This window comes from Sciurus carolinensis, chromosome 4 (assembly GCF_902686445.1).
Source record: "Sciurus carolinensis chromosome 4, mSciCar1.2, whole genome shotgun sequence".
NCBI classification, from domain to species: Eukaryota; Metazoa; Chordata; class Mammalia; order Rodentia; family Sciuridae; genus Sciurus; species Sciurus carolinensis.
Genome location: NC_062216.1, coordinates 114,383,137 through 114,398,541, shown reverse-complemented (window position 1 = coordinate 114,398,541; position 15,405 = coordinate 114,383,137). Strand labels below are relative to the sequence as shown.

The 15,405-nt window shown below is 39.1% G+C and overlaps 1 protein-coding gene across 1 annotated transcript in view; it reads right to left on the bottom strand.

Moving 5' to 3' along the window:
* Nckap1l (NCK associated protein 1 like) overlaps positions 1 to 15,405 on the bottom strand; it is a 47,375-nt gene that overhangs the window by 30,778 nt on the left and 1,192 nt on the right. Inside the window, exons 2-9 of the mRNA XM_047551590.1 lie at positions 15,033 to 15,143; positions 14,246 to 14,338; positions 7,792 to 7,848; positions 7,187 to 7,329; positions 6,237 to 6,327; positions 6,011 to 6,148; positions 4,698 to 4,746; positions 4,448 to 4,604 (exon numbers count right to left, since the gene is read on the bottom strand). Of these exons, the coding sequence (XP_047407546.1) occupies positions 4,448 to 4,604; positions 4,698 to 4,746; positions 6,011 to 6,148; positions 6,237 to 6,327; positions 7,187 to 7,329; positions 7,792 to 7,848; positions 14,246 to 14,338; positions 15,033 to 15,143 (839 nt within the window). The remainder of the gene's footprint in view (positions 1 to 4,447; positions 4,605 to 4,697; positions 4,747 to 6,010; positions 6,149 to 6,236; positions 6,328 to 7,186; positions 7,330 to 7,791; positions 7,849 to 14,245; positions 14,339 to 15,032; positions 15,144 to 15,405) is intronic.

The window sequence follows — 15,405 nt, the reverse complement described above, 5'->3', positions numbered from 1 at the left end:
ACCTCCATACTAATTTCCACTGGCTCTACTAATTTATATTCCCACCAACACTGTATAAGTGTTCCTTTCTCCATTTTTCCTCCACTTCTTTGCCAACATTTACTGGTTTTTTGTACTTTTTTTTTTTCAGAGTTGGGAACTGAACCCAGGGCCTCACACATGCTAGGCAAGTATTCTACCATAGAGCTATATTTTTAAAATATTTTTTAGTTGTTGATGGACCTTTTATTTTAATTATATGTGGTGCTGAGAATCAAACCCAGTGCTTCACACATGGTAGGCAAGTGCTCTACCACTGAGCCACAAATGCCGGCCCTGGTTTTGTCTTCTTGATGATAACCAGTCTGATAGAGTAAAATTGAATCTCAATATAGTTTTGATTTGCACTTCCCTGATGCTAAGAATGTTGAACATCTTTTCATATATTTGCCATTTGTACTTCTTTTGAGAAGTGTCTGTTCAGTTCATTTGCCCATTTATTCCTTGGGTTATCTGTTTGTGTGTGTGTTTTTAGTTCTTTATTTATTCTCAATATTAATCCTATGTTGGAAGAGGATTTTGCTAGCTAAAATCCAGCAAAGATTTTCTCCCATTCTGTAGGCTCTCTTCCCTCTCTGTTAATTGTTTCCTTTGCCAGGCAGAAGCTTTTTAATTTGATGCCATCCCATTTGTTGATTCCTGCCATGATTTCCTGAGCTATTAGAGTCCTACCCAGGGCCAGGAAGTCACTGCCTGTACCTACGTTCTAAAGTGTTTCCCCTGTGTATTCTTCTATCGGTTTCAAAGTCTTAGGTCTTACCTGTAGTTCTTTGATCCATTTTGAGTAGATATTTGTGCAGATTGAGAGATAGAGATTGAGTTTCAGTCCTCCTCCTAAGGATATCCTGTTTTCCCAGCACCCTTTGTTAAAGAGGTTGTCTTTTCTCCAACTTACATTTTTAGCACCTTTGTCAAGAATCAGATGGCTGTACCTCCTATTCACTCTATTTCTTTGGTCTATGTGTCTATTCCATTCCTCTATTCTATTCCATTGGTACATGTCTGTTTTCATGCCAGAACCACACTGTTTATATGACTATGGCTCTGTAGTATATAAAGAAAAGCAATGCTTTTCTTCCCACCCCCTCAGGACTGTTTTGGCTATTGAGGTTTTCTTTGCATTTATATGAACTATATCGTTGATTTTTCTAGTATGGTAAAGAAAATCATTTGCATTTTGATGAGAATTAATGTTTTTTTAAAATAATACTTAGGAATCAGCATTCTCATAGGCTGTTGATAATATAATCTATTTGGAGGGCAGTTTGGCAAAAGCTATTAAAATTTAAAATGTGCAAATCCTTTATTCTTAGCAATTACACATCTGAGAATTTACCCTATAAAAATACTCACCTAGGTTCACAAAGGTAAAGGTATATGTCTAAGAATGTTCGTGATAGCATTTGTTTACAATGATTTTATATTTATTTATTTATTTATTTATTTTTGCAGTACAGGGGATTGAACGTAGGGCCTTGTATATGCTAGACCAGCACTCTGCTATTGAGCTACATCCCCAGCCCTTTTTTATTTGAGATGGGGCCTCACTAACTTGTCTAGGTTGATCTCAAATGTGTAATACTCCTGCCTCAGCCTCCTGGAGTAGCTGGGATTACAGGCATGTACCTTCACACCTGGCTTATAATGATTTTTAAAAATGAAAGCAGTTCAAATATTCACCAATAGAAGTTTGGATAAATATGTTACAACCACATAATGGGATACTGTTCATCTGTTAAAAAAATAAGTCTCTATAGATTGGTATTGGAAGATATCCAGAAATACAGTAAGGGGGGAAAAGCAAACTATAGGCAGAATGTAGAATGCAGGTATATTTCTTTTTTAAAAATTACTTATATAAGGTTGAAAATACATGCACATCTTTTATGCTTATATACATGTGTGCATATACATGCACACATACACACACACACACAAGCATCTAGAGGATGTACATCAAACTACACTGGGAGGCAACATTGTAGCCAGTTTCCACTCTGTATTTTTCACATTTCTGAATGTCACATTTGCCACCAGAGGTAATAATATAGGTAATTTGACCCCTCTCTTAATCACATACCACCTCCTCATTATAGCTCTATTCTTTCCTTCACAAATGACTCAACAAAGTTGTTATTAAATTCCTTATCTCCAACTGCTCCTAACCAGTGCAACTCAGCTTTCAAACTCATCACTCAACTTAGGTTGTTCACAAGAAGGGCATAAGGTGATCCTTATAACCAAACCCAAGGGACTTTTTTTTTTTTTTTTTTTTGTACCAAGGATTACACCTAGGGGTACTCACCCATGAGCCACATTCCCAGCCCTTTTTTTATTTTTTGATTTGAGACAGGTGGCTTAGGGCCTCACTAAGTTGCTGAGGCTGGCTTTGAACTTGCAATCCTTCCCCAACCTCCCAAGCTGCTGGGATTACAGGCATGCGCCACCACGCCCAGCAGCACATTTTCAATCCTTACTTTATTTGATCTCTTAACACCATCCAACATACATAACCAGTTCTCCCTTCTTCCCTTGGCTTCTGTTTTCCCTCTTCTTCTCAATGTCCCTGTGATTTTTCTGCCTCTGAAATTCAATGCACCCAGAGGTACATGGTCCCCCCTACTCTTCTCACTCTAGTTCTCCTTGAGCAGTCTCACCAACTCTCATGGCTTTGATTATCATCTAACCAGTCTACATCTGAGTCCAAACCTCACTCCTCACTTCCAGCAGAAGGCTCAACACATCTGTCCTCACTCTCCCACACAAACTTCAGATTCAACCTGTTCAAAACTGAAGTCATGTCAGGCATGGTGGCACACAAGCTACTCAGGAAGCTGAGGAAGGACTGCCAATTTGAGGCCAGCCTTAACACTTAACAAGACCCTTTCTCAAAATAAAAAGGGCTGGGGGTGCTCAGTGGTAGAGCATTTAATCTCTAATAGCCAAAAAAAAAAAAAAAAACCTGAATTCACAAAGGCTGAGGATATAGCCCAAGGTTAGTGTGTTGTCTAGTATGCACAAAAGCACAAAGCCTTGGGTTCAATCCCAAGCACCACAAAAAAAAAGCAAAAAGGGAAAGAAAAAGAAAAAAAAATCACAAACTTTTCCCCACAAACTTGCTTTATCTCATATGTCCTCTGTCATAAGGAATGCTAGCTATATGTGTCAGAAGCCTTGACATCACCCTCATTTCCTCCTAATTTAATTAATTAATCCCTGCCTCTACCTTTGTCCATCTAATCTCTTTTATTCCCTACAGCAGAGTAACTTTTTCTAAAGTGCAAATATGATCATGATATTGCCCTGTTCGAATTCACTCAATGGCTCCAGATCCTCTTTAGAACAGATTCAGACTCCAGGGCAGAACATACAAGGCCCTGACTCACCTCCCCAAACCCATCTCTCTGACATCCCCACCTTTGTCACCCAGCTGTTCATTCCCTGAACCTGTGGGTTTGATCATTTTTCTGCATAGAATCCCTTCCTCTGGGGGCTGGGGTTGTGGCTCAGGGGTAGAATGCTTGCCTAGCATGTGTGAGTCACTGGGTTTGATCCTCAGCACCACATATAAATAAATGAGTAAAATAAAGTCATTGTGTCCATCTACAACTAAAATAATAAAACATAAAGAATCCCCCACACACATCCACACTGACTAACTCTTAGGTCTACCTGTGTCCTGATCCTGAAAGGCCAGTTTAAATACCTTCTAACTGCTTCTACTGCTTCTACAGCACTTTGTGTTTACATACCACAACTCCTTACTCTATCAAAACAGTTTGCCTTGTGTGTGTGTGTGTGTGTGTGTGTGTGTGTGGTGCTGGGGATTGAATCAATGGCCTTGTGCTTGCAAGGCAAACATTCTACCAACTGAGCTACATCCCCAGCCCCCAGTTTACCTTTTCCCATCAATTTGTAAACTCCTTGAGAACAGAGACTCTGGTTGAGAGGTTGGTTGGTTGGTTGATTTTAACAATCATATAGTACTTAAAATATACAAGGCACTTTCTACATGCTTCACAAATAGCAACTCTTTTATTCTTTATAACCCTATGAGGTTAGTCATAAGGTGTTACCATCATCCACATTTTGTAGATGAGGAAATTGAGCCAATGTCACAGGGACGTTAATCAACTTGCCCAAGGTGACACAGCTAATAAGTAGTAAAGCCTGAATTCAATCTAGTTTGAGTCCTCACTCTTCACCTCTGTTATCTTATTAGTAATCATTGCATTACTAAAACCCAGTGAAGCACCTAGTAAACAGCAGGTATTCAATAAATACTTCTCCAATAGTTAGAATTACCCCTTACCATCCATACTCTGGGAACACACATTGAGACCAAAAAAAAAGATGTTGGAAGGGGCTAAAAAACCCCCAAAATCAGTTCAGCTCTCACACCTCTTACCCTTTCAAACTGCTAAACAGGTCCTCTGTGACCTTGTGCACCTGCAGCACGTCGTCCCGGATGAGCGTGATGTACAGGGAGCCCTGCAGACACAGCTTCCACAGCTTCTGGCACTGGCTGTTGGAGTTGAGGCACCCGTGACAAAGAAGAAACCCAACTGCAGGGCGTAGAGAGTGGGAGGAAGCCTTTTAGAACTTGCTCTCCATGTCAGATGCTGCTGCGTGTGTCCCCACCTGACCCCAAAACTTACTGATAATCCAGCGCTCCATCACTTCCACGGACAGATACTCACAGGCCATCTGAGAGCAGAGAGACAGAGACCATCAAGCAGTCATCTAACTCAGTCTTCCCCTGAAGGAGTAAAGCCTATCTAGAATCTGAATATCGAAGCCAACTTTAGGGGTCTGGGGTGTATCCTAGGGGTAGAGTGCCTGCCTAGCATGCCCAAGGCCTGGGTTCAATCCCCAGCACCAACTTTTATTTTACCACACTGGACAAGGGCTATTTGATAAGCCAGTAGCTGGGAAATCTGCCAAAAATGAAGGGGAGGCCTGGAAGTGAACTGAGGGGAAAAGGACATAGTCGAGAAAAGGAAAAGGGGCTGGAGCCAGAGGTCAGGACAAACAAAAGGTTTAACATACAGCTCTTCAACAGTTCAGAGGCTTTTAATAACAGAAGGGAATCCAAAACCTCCTCATGATTTCTTTCTCCTTTAGATTATTTTACCACACAAATCACTCAGTTGGCCCTTATCACTAATCTCGTAGCCCCAGCTATATTTTTATGACAACATGGCATAGCGTTCCTAAACAATATGTTCTTCTCTATTCTTTTCTTCTGGTACTAGGAATTGAATCCAGGGGCGCTTTACCACTGAGCCACATCCTCAGTTCTTTTTATGTTTTACTTATGTTTTTAAAAAAATTTTTAGATGTTGATGGACCTTTATTTGTTTTTTTTTGTTTGTTTGTTTGTTTGTTTGTTTTCATTTATTTATATGCAATGCTGAGAATCAAACCCAGGGCCTCATACATGCCAGGCAAGCACTCTCCACTGAGTCACAACCCCAGGCCCCTGTGTTTTATTTTTTGAGACAGGGTCTCACTAAGCTACTTAAGGCCTCACTAAATCGCTGAGTCTGGCTTTGAACTTCAATCCTCCTGCCTCAACCTCCCAAGTCACTGGGATTACAGGTATGTGCCACCACACCCAGCAATGATAAGTTCTTTGAAGGAAGGACTTTGGGTCCACTAGTTAAACAAAACATTTATTCATTGATTGACTCCCAAACTCAAGTTCCTCCTGGTTCCCAATAACCACTTCCATCCATTCATTCGTCCTACAGTTACTTAATTCCTTTTATGAGAAGGTGCACACTAATCTGGTCCAAACAGAAGCTCCAACCCAATCATGTTTTTGAGCTACAAAAAGTGATGGACCTAGAGCCATATCCTAGAAGAAGGCTAACTGTTCCTAGGGCTGATGTTTCCTCAAAGAAGCACCTTCTAAAGTCATAGCCTTGGCAGAGGATGCCTCCCCTAACAGAAGGAAAAGGGAACTCACCGTGTCTGAATTAGCAGGGTTAATCATGGCGGGGGGGCTGCTGATGAGACTGAGAAGTTGGGCACTGCGCCACTGCTCAGCCCCCTGGTTCCGCCGGACAAACAGGAAGTGCAAAGAGAGGAGGGCTCCACTCACAGCCTGCAGGAAGAGGCAAGTCACGCTGATTGTCAAAGCTGGGTACAAATACTGCTGCCTCTGGCAGTCCCTGCTCTCTTAGGGAACTTGCCTTTGTGTGAGGCCCAAATTCTTCTGTCAGCTTCTTCAGGGGGTGGTCATACTCCAAGACCATCTGGCCCAGGCGAGCAAAACTGGGGTCACTGGAAGAAGGCAGAAGACAGAGGAGTTCTAGGCCTTAACCATGATAGAAACATAAATGTTTACATATAGGATAAAAACATGTGCATAGGCCGACATCCCTGGCACCTCCAAAGACAGACTAGTCTGTGAATCACACCTACAGATACACCACTCCAGACTCAGGCACTGGTTAGACAGAACCATACAATTTGGGGCAGGTCCTTAAAATTTGGGTCCTTTTTAGCACCCAAAATAGGGGTGGCAACACAATAGGTATTCTCTAAATTTGTGTAAACTAGTCAGAAATCAAGTAGCATGCCTGTACACAACCCAAAAGGATATATAAATATGTAAAGCTGATGGGAGTGTGCCCAGGTAGCCAGGCAGACACCTGGGCATGCACATCACACATAGAATGAAGTGCCAGATCCCCCTCGAATTCCTCCAGCATTCATTTCTTCAGTCCTTAAATGATTATATGTACACCACTCAAGTTGGGGAAGAATTGCAGATCATTCAAAATTCATTTATATTTGGCTTCAAATGTATTAACATACATTACTTACCCCTGGTGGCTAAACCTTACTAGTATTAGTCCTAACAATACTACAGAGAATTGTCTTTGTGATTTTTGCAATAACCTGAAAAGCAGAGTAGAAGCCAGTCCAGGATAAAAAAAAAAAAAGATCAGAGGTAATGCAGAATGGATGATCCACTAATAGATGTTCTAGAGTTAACTATTTGTAAAAGTGTACCTTCCTTTCCCTGGGACGTATGTAGATCTTAGGTTCTCGCCTGAGAAGTCATAGCATCCCTTTCCTTTGTATCCACCCCCACCTCAGAGCACCGCTCCTGAGACCTCACCTCGCCTTAACTCACCCATGCCCATGCAGCATCTCGTGGGCACAGTTGTACGTGCCAATGAGTATCCGTCGATCTTCAATCCGTGACAGAAGTAAAATAACTGAGGTGTAAGTGACAATCAAGTCCAGGTAGCTTCGAGTGAAGTCAAAGTTGAGACTCTACAAGGAAGAAACAGTGAAACCCAAGGACACAGCATGACCAATGGTTCTGGATCTCCCTGTTTCTCCAGCCATTCCACAGAGTGTTAAATAGACTCTGGGTGGGTCTATTTTGAAGTAGGAACTGATAGGATCAAAATTTCAGAAGAAGAAAATTGAAACAAAAGTCAGGAGCTAAACATGAGCTCCAGACACAAGGAGACCAGGAAACAAGTTAGTATTTGAGAGTTGAAGGAAGTGAAGTAAAAAAAAAAAAAAAAAAAAAAAAATTGTGTAGTTTTTGAATTGATTAAATCACCTTGCTGATCTACTTAACTTGTAAGTACATCTTATCTTTGGCAGTTTTTACAAAAGAATTATGGTCCTGAGAGGGACCATATGGTCCGTTCTTGCAGTCCCATCCTAAACCCATCTTTTCTTTAATTCTATTCCCTAGTAAAAGAAAATTACAAAGGATCTTACGATATCAAAATGGCACTGGCAGGCATCGATGGTGTTGAGAAGTTCGTATACATGATCCTGGGGGTGGAAATGAAGATGAGAATGAATAAAACAATAGAGAAGATGACAGGTAATACCAGAGAGGGTATTAAGTGAGGGGGAGAGAACACTCCCTTGGGGGCTGCCAGGTCTTGGAAGGGAGGCATTGTTAAAAAGACAGAGAAGTTTCTGTAAGCCATCAGTAGCCCCTTTCAGGCTACCCTGCCAAACGTCCATGTGTCCACAGGCACACCTCACATCTCTATTGTACACACTGTCCCTGACCTTATCATCCCTGGGTCCCACTCCTCTATGGGGTAAAATGGAGCAACTTTGAAAAATAGTTTGGCAGTTTCTTAGAAAATTAAACTCTTATTAAGAACTAATACTCTTATTAAGAACTAGAAGAGAGGAATTTGAAGTTTCCAAACACAAAGAAGGGATGTTCAAGGAGATGGAAATGCTAATTATACTGATTTGATCACCAGACACAGTACATGAAGCAAATTATCACACTGTACACCCCAGATATGTACAATTATTATGTCAATTAAAAGAGAAAGAAATTGAAAAACTCAAAATATTAAACATACTCTTACTATATCATTCAGCAAATTCAACTTCTAAATTATTTACTCAAGTGAAATGAAAAATATGTCTCCACAAAGATTTATAATTAAATGTTTATAGCATATTGGCCAAAAATTAGAACAATCCAATGTCCATCAACAGGTAAACAGATAAACTAATTGTATCCATATAAGGGTATAGTTCTCAGCAAAAGTAAGTTATGAATTACTGATACACAGAACATAAATCTTAAAAATATTATGCTGCATGAAAGAAGCCAGATACACACACACACACACACACACACACACACACAAAACATGCTAATTAGATTCCATTTATTTGAATTTCGAAAAAAGAAAAATCTATTCTAGAAAGCAGATTGTATTAAAGGGACATTGAATCATAAAAAAAAGAAAAACAAAAAAGAAAGAAAACAGATCAGTGGTTTCCTGGGGCTGGTAATAAAACGTAGGGATTGACGAGGGGGAAGAAAACACTCAGGGAAACTTTGCAGGTAATAATGTTTTTTAATTTTGTAGTGGTGATGCACAGGCATATACAGTTGCCAAAGTTTATTAATATGTATAGGAAAAAAATGTTTTCAACTTACCTTCCTAAAAGGCTGTGTCTAAATTACCAAATGGGAAAACCGAGACTGAGTAGTTAAGCAACTTTCCCAAGATCAGAGAGCTAGTGAAGTTCAGCACCTATATCCTGTGACCTTCCCTGTACACTATACGACCTTTGCCTCTGTCCAGGTCTATGCTGCTGCATTTGCTAGGAACATTTCTCTACATTCTAGTCTGCAACCCAGGGCCTACAGGATATAGCTGAAGTTCCCTTTCAGTCACTACAAAGGTCCTACACTCTAAATACAAGAATTAGAGGAGAAAAGATTTTATATTTGTTGACTTATTACTTAATTCTAAACACTGAGCTAGACTTTTTTCATGCATTATCTCATTTAATTCTCCCAAATGCCACATGTAGTAAATATTACTTCTCCCTCTTACAAAAAAGAAAACTGAGATTCAACAAGTTTTTTGTTTAGCCAGATGTGGTGGTACAAGTATATAATCCCAGCTACTCAGGAGGCTGGGGCAAGGAGGCCAGCCTAGGCAACTTAGCAAGACCCTAACTCAAAATAAAATTCTAACAGGGTTGGGGGAGGGGGTAAGGCAAGAATGGAGGACGGATGGATTGTGTAGAGGGAAATGAGGGGTGGGGTGGGGGTGGGGGGAAGGAAAGATAATAGAATGAGACAAACATCATCACCCTATGTACATGTATAATTACACAAGTGGTGTGACTCTATTTCGCGTACAAGCAGAGAAACGAAAGTTGTACCCCATTTGTGTACAATGAATCAAAAATATAAAAAATAAATGAATAATAAAAAAATAAAGTTCTGAGAGGGCTGGGATGGAGCTCAGAGGTACAGTGCTTGCCTTGCATGTGTGAGGTCCAGGGATCAATCCCCAATACCACTGGGGACAGTGGCAGTATTGTTTGAAGTCATTCAGGTTGTATGTGGTAAAGCTGACATCAGAAACCCCATCTGATTTAATGCTTACCTACGTTACAATGCACCATAATTCAATGTCCCTATTTCGCTTCCTGCCTTAAACAAGCAATACCAAACGCTTCGGGCTCAGAACATTACCACCACAGCAACTGGCAGATGCCCTAAAATATCCTTTGGATTCCAATTTTTTTCTAGCAAGAGACTTTTTGTAAGCTTCAAGCATTCTTTCCAGTGTCTCCACCGGCACCTACCCTATTACTAACCGCTACTCCCGGTTCCAAGATTAACACTCTGCAACCTGACGCTCCCTCAGACTCACAGTCCTGCACGTTCCCACCAATCTCTTCGTTATGGAAGCTACGGAATGGATTCACGGCCTGAAGGAGGCACAGGGCTCCCAAGGCAGGGCCCACACTCTTGCATCATCTGAAGAAATATTACTTAGATCGCTCAGAGGACTAAAATATGCACATTTCTTGAACATATAAATAATAGTGTGTTCATTGTAGAAAAATTAGAAAGTACAGACAAGTTTAATTTTAATTTATGTTAAACCACCCATAATCCTGCCTATCAGAAATTCTGATCCTCTGCATATGCATATTTATCTATGTAAATATACCTTTTAGTGACATCTTACATCTTAAGTTAGATTGTAATTTACTCTTCCATTAAACACGTGAAGAACATTTCTGCATATCAATTAATATAAACATGTTATCATCTTTAACAACAGCATAATAATAATTTACAGGTATATACCCTAAACTTTTCACCAAATCTGTTTTTATAAGATATATCAATTATCAAGTTGTCATTATCATAAATAATGCCAAAGACTACATTATTGTATATCTGTCTTTGCACTTACATCTATTTCCTTAAGACAAATTTCTAGAAGTAGAATTACCTCATTAATTTTTAACACTTTTGAAACACATTATTAATTTGTCTTTTTAAAAGCATTGTGTTGGGCTGGGGAGATAGCTCAGTCAGTAAAGTGCTTGCCTTGCAAGCATAAGGCCCTGGGTTCGATCCCCAGCACCGCAAAAAAAAAAAAAAAAAAAAAAAAAAAAGCATTGTGTTTAATAGTCCTAATGGTTATTCATGTTTACAAAAAAAGTATGTGCTTATTGTTTAAAATTCAAATAAATATCACCTATGTAGTATTGCTACCAGAAACTTTTAACAATAAGACAAATCCAAACTGAAGAATATTCTGAAAAATAACTAGCTGGGCTTTTCAAAAAGGTCAGAGTGCAAAGGAACTGAATAGACACTTCACAGAAGGAAAAATACAAATGGTCAACAAATATATAAAACTATATTCAACATCTCTAGCAAATTAGAGAAATGCAAATTAAAATTACACTGAGATTTCATCTCATTCTCGTCAGAATGGCGATTATCAAGAATACAAGTAACAAAAAATGTTGGTGGAGATGTGGAGAAAAAGGCTCATTCATACATTGCTGGTAGGACTGCAAATTGGTGCAATATGGAGATTGCTCAGAAACTTGGAATGGAATCACCATTTAACCAGTTATCCCACACCTCACTATATATCCAAAGGACTTAAAATTAGCATACTATAATGATGCAGCCACATCAATGTCTATAGCAGCTCAATTCACAATAGGTAAGCTATGGAACCAACCTACGTGCCCTTCAACGGATGAATAGAAAAAGAAAATGTGGTATATATACACAATGGACTATTACTCAGAAGAATGAAATTATGGCCTTTGCCAGTAAATGGACGGAACCTGAGGCTATCATGTTAAGCGAAGTAAACCAAACCCAAAAAACAAAGGTTGAATGTTCTCTCTGAAATGATGCTAACATACAGTGGGGGGGATAGAAGTTCATTGGATAAGACAAAGGGGAATGAAGGGAAGGGATAGTGGATGGGAATAGGAAAGACAGAATGATCAGACATAACTTTCCTATGTGTAACTCCACATCATGTACAACCACAAAAATAGGAAGTTACACTCCATGTATATATGTCAAAATACACTCCACTGTCATGTACAGTTAAAAAGAACAAATAAAAATAAAAGGTCAGAGTAGCCAGGTGCAGTGGTTCATGCCTGTAATCCCAGCAACTTGGGAGGCTAAGAAAGGAGGATGGCAAGTTTGAGACCAACCTCAGTAACTTAGCGAGGCCCTAAGGACTTAGTGAGACTCTGTCTCAAAATGAAACATTTTTTTAAAAGGACTGGGAATGTGACTCAGTGGTTAAGCAACCCTGGGTTCAATCCCAAGTATCAAAAAAAAAGTGTCATGAAAGATAAACAAAGACTGGGAAATATTCAGATTAAAGACTAAAGAGACATAACTAAATCCAATGAAAGATCCTTGAAACAACTGGAGAGATGTGGACATGGGCCATGTATCAGCCAATAGTGTTACAGGCAATGTTACATTTCCTGAGTATAAAAGTTGTATTAGAATTATGTAAGAAAATATTCTTGTCCTTAGTCCTTAGCAGAGGTAGCTAAAATATTTGGGGAAGGAAATTTCATGTCTGTTAACTCAAATGGTTCAGAAAAAAATAAGCAAATGCAGTAAGATACTAGTAATGAAGGAGATCCTGGAGAAGAAAAACACAATATTCTTTGCACAGGTTGACTATCTTATCCAAAAAGATTGGAATCAAAAGTGTCTCATATTTCACCTTTTCTTAATTTGAGAATATTTGCATATGCATATAAGATATCTTGTGGATAAGACCCAAAACTAAGCACAATATTCACTTACGCTTCATATACAAATTATTCACATAGCCTGAAGGTAACTTGATACAATATTTTTTTTAAATATACTTGAGTTTTGACTGCTCCCAGTCACATGAAGACAGATTTGGCATTTCCCACTTGTGGCAGACATGTCAGCGCTCAAAATTTTTCAGATTTTCAAACATTTCAGAATTTAGATTCTCACATTAAAGATACCCATATACTCTTGAAATTTTTTAGTAGGTTCATAATAAAATATTGATGGAAAATAATTTAGTATTTTAAAATTCAATGAATGCAAAAATACATATATACCTTAAAACTCAAAAAGCAAAACAAATAAATATAATTCACAAATAGCCAAAGGAAACAGACATTTTTCCAAAGAAGACATACAAGGGCCAATAAGAACATGAGAAAATGCTCAACGTCACTAATTATTAACAAAATTCAAATCAGAATTACAGTGAGGCTGGGTAAGTAGCTAAGTGGGTAGCGTTCTTCCCTAGCATGCCTGAGGGCCTGGGTTCAAGGTCTAACACCACCACCACCAAAAAAAAAAAAAAAGAAAAAAAGAAGCAAAATCTCACACCCAAAAAACAGAAAATAACAATTGTTGGCAAGAATGTTGAGAAATTATAACCCTTGTGCACTGTTGGTGGAATATAAAATGGTATGTCCATGGTAGAAAACAGGATAGCAGTTCTTCAAAAAGTTAAAAATAGAATTACCATATAATCTGGCAAATTCCACTTCTGGGTATACACCCAAGAGAATTAAAAGCAAGATCTCAAACAGACAGCTGAACATCCACATTCATAGCAACATTATTCACAACTAAAGACATGGAGGCTGCCCAAGCGTCCATTCGTGGATGGATGGCAAAATGCAGCAGACCTATGCAAATAAATATTACTAAGCCTGAAAAAGGAAGGAAGTTCTTCCATAGGCTACGACATGGATGAAACTTTAGGACATTCTGCCAAGTGAAACAAACCAGTCTCAAAAAGACAAAAATACTGCTTACATAAAATACTTAGAGTAGTGAAAATCATAGAAACAAAATGATGGTAGTATGGTAGTCCCCCAGGGCGAAGGGACAGAGGAAGTGAGCAGTTATTATTTAAAGAGTGTAGAGTTTCAGTTTTACACATGAAAAGAATGATTGTACAACATTATGACAGTATTTAATACCACTGAACTGTATACTTAAAAACAGTTAAGATAAATTTTATGTCATGTGTATTATAATAAAAAAATTTTAAAGTATGGTTTAATAAATTGAAGCCAATCGTAATCTACCTCCAAAGATAGTTACTCTAAACAATTTAATGTCTGATATTCCAAATCTTTCCTAGGTAAATACTAACCCTATGTGTGTATAAATTTATGTATCTTTTAAAATACTGATGTCATATACTATTTTGCAATTTGCTTTCATTTAACAATGCAACTTAGATACCTTTCCATGTCAGTATATCTCTCTTTTTTTCTCAAGAACTTGTAGTAAGCAGCATAAATGAACATCTACTAAGGAAGGTATAGGAAGTCTGAAAGACTGTGCCTATGTTAGGCAGTTGGGCTAGAGAAAGCTCACCCGAAATTCCATGACATCCACAAATGACTGGTAGTAATTGATGAGGAATCTAATTATCTCAGCTTTTTCTCGATGTACTGGTCCTAAATGTTGCTGGGAGAAATACAAAACAAAGAAAAATGCAAAATAAGAAGACAATTGATCAAAGTAAATCGAGGAGTAATACCCAAACAGTGGGATGAAAATACCTGGACAGAGAAATTGGAAACTCTCCAAAGTTCTCCAGGTATTTGGAAAGATACTATCTAGGTAGGATGGTTGCATTTGAACCTGATGTGATACAGAGGGTTCAATGAGAGGACATTTCAAGGTCCCTTTCAGCTGAAGAGGTTTACTATTTATGTCAAAGACAAAAGAAGCAAAATAAGAAGATACCACAGGTAAGATGGGTGAAACATCTAGGGCTAACATTCAATGAAGGAAAAGTGGGGGCTATTCTACTAGGTGCATAGCTCTAAGTAGCAAGGAAATGTTGAGTGGGAAACAGGAACAACAATAGAACACAGCACCCTGTGGGTCGGTAGAACTGCCTTGCTCTCTGAGTGCAAAGTGTGCTCATGAATCTTCTCATGGAGAAAGGGGTGATGCTTTGCTCCAGCTTACCCTGGGGGACTCCCATCTTATCTCAAAGTCCTCACAACCTAAAACTCTACAACAACCCAAAGCCCTGCAGTTGAGCCAAGGAAAACACCAAGTTTGTAAAGAAGCAGTCAAAACACAGAATCTGAGCAAAGCCTGGAGTTTCTCCAGAATCAGAGAAAGGAGGAAAGCAGGACCAAGTGCTCACCGTGCTGTTTCGGACATCTATGTTGGGAAATTTCTTGTTGATGTACTTGAGAGATGACTCCATGGACTTGTCCAGTAAGAAAGGTGGCTTGGATTTGGGATCTGAACAAGTCTGCACAGATAAACCATGCAATAAGGTTAACCCTTTCTCCTGCCCCTCGGAAACACACCTCCTCCTGCATCTTCCATCCTCATAATCTCTTTTAGGAAACAGCAATCCAGGAATTAATTATAAAAGCAGGTAAGTTGGGAGCAAGTTCCAAGACATTAAGCCAACTATCTCAGATCTGAATAAACAACCTGGGATCTTGTCTTGCTGGGTAAAGCCTAACATCTACTCGGTTCCAGCACAAAGAGGAAGCAGGTTCTCCGCC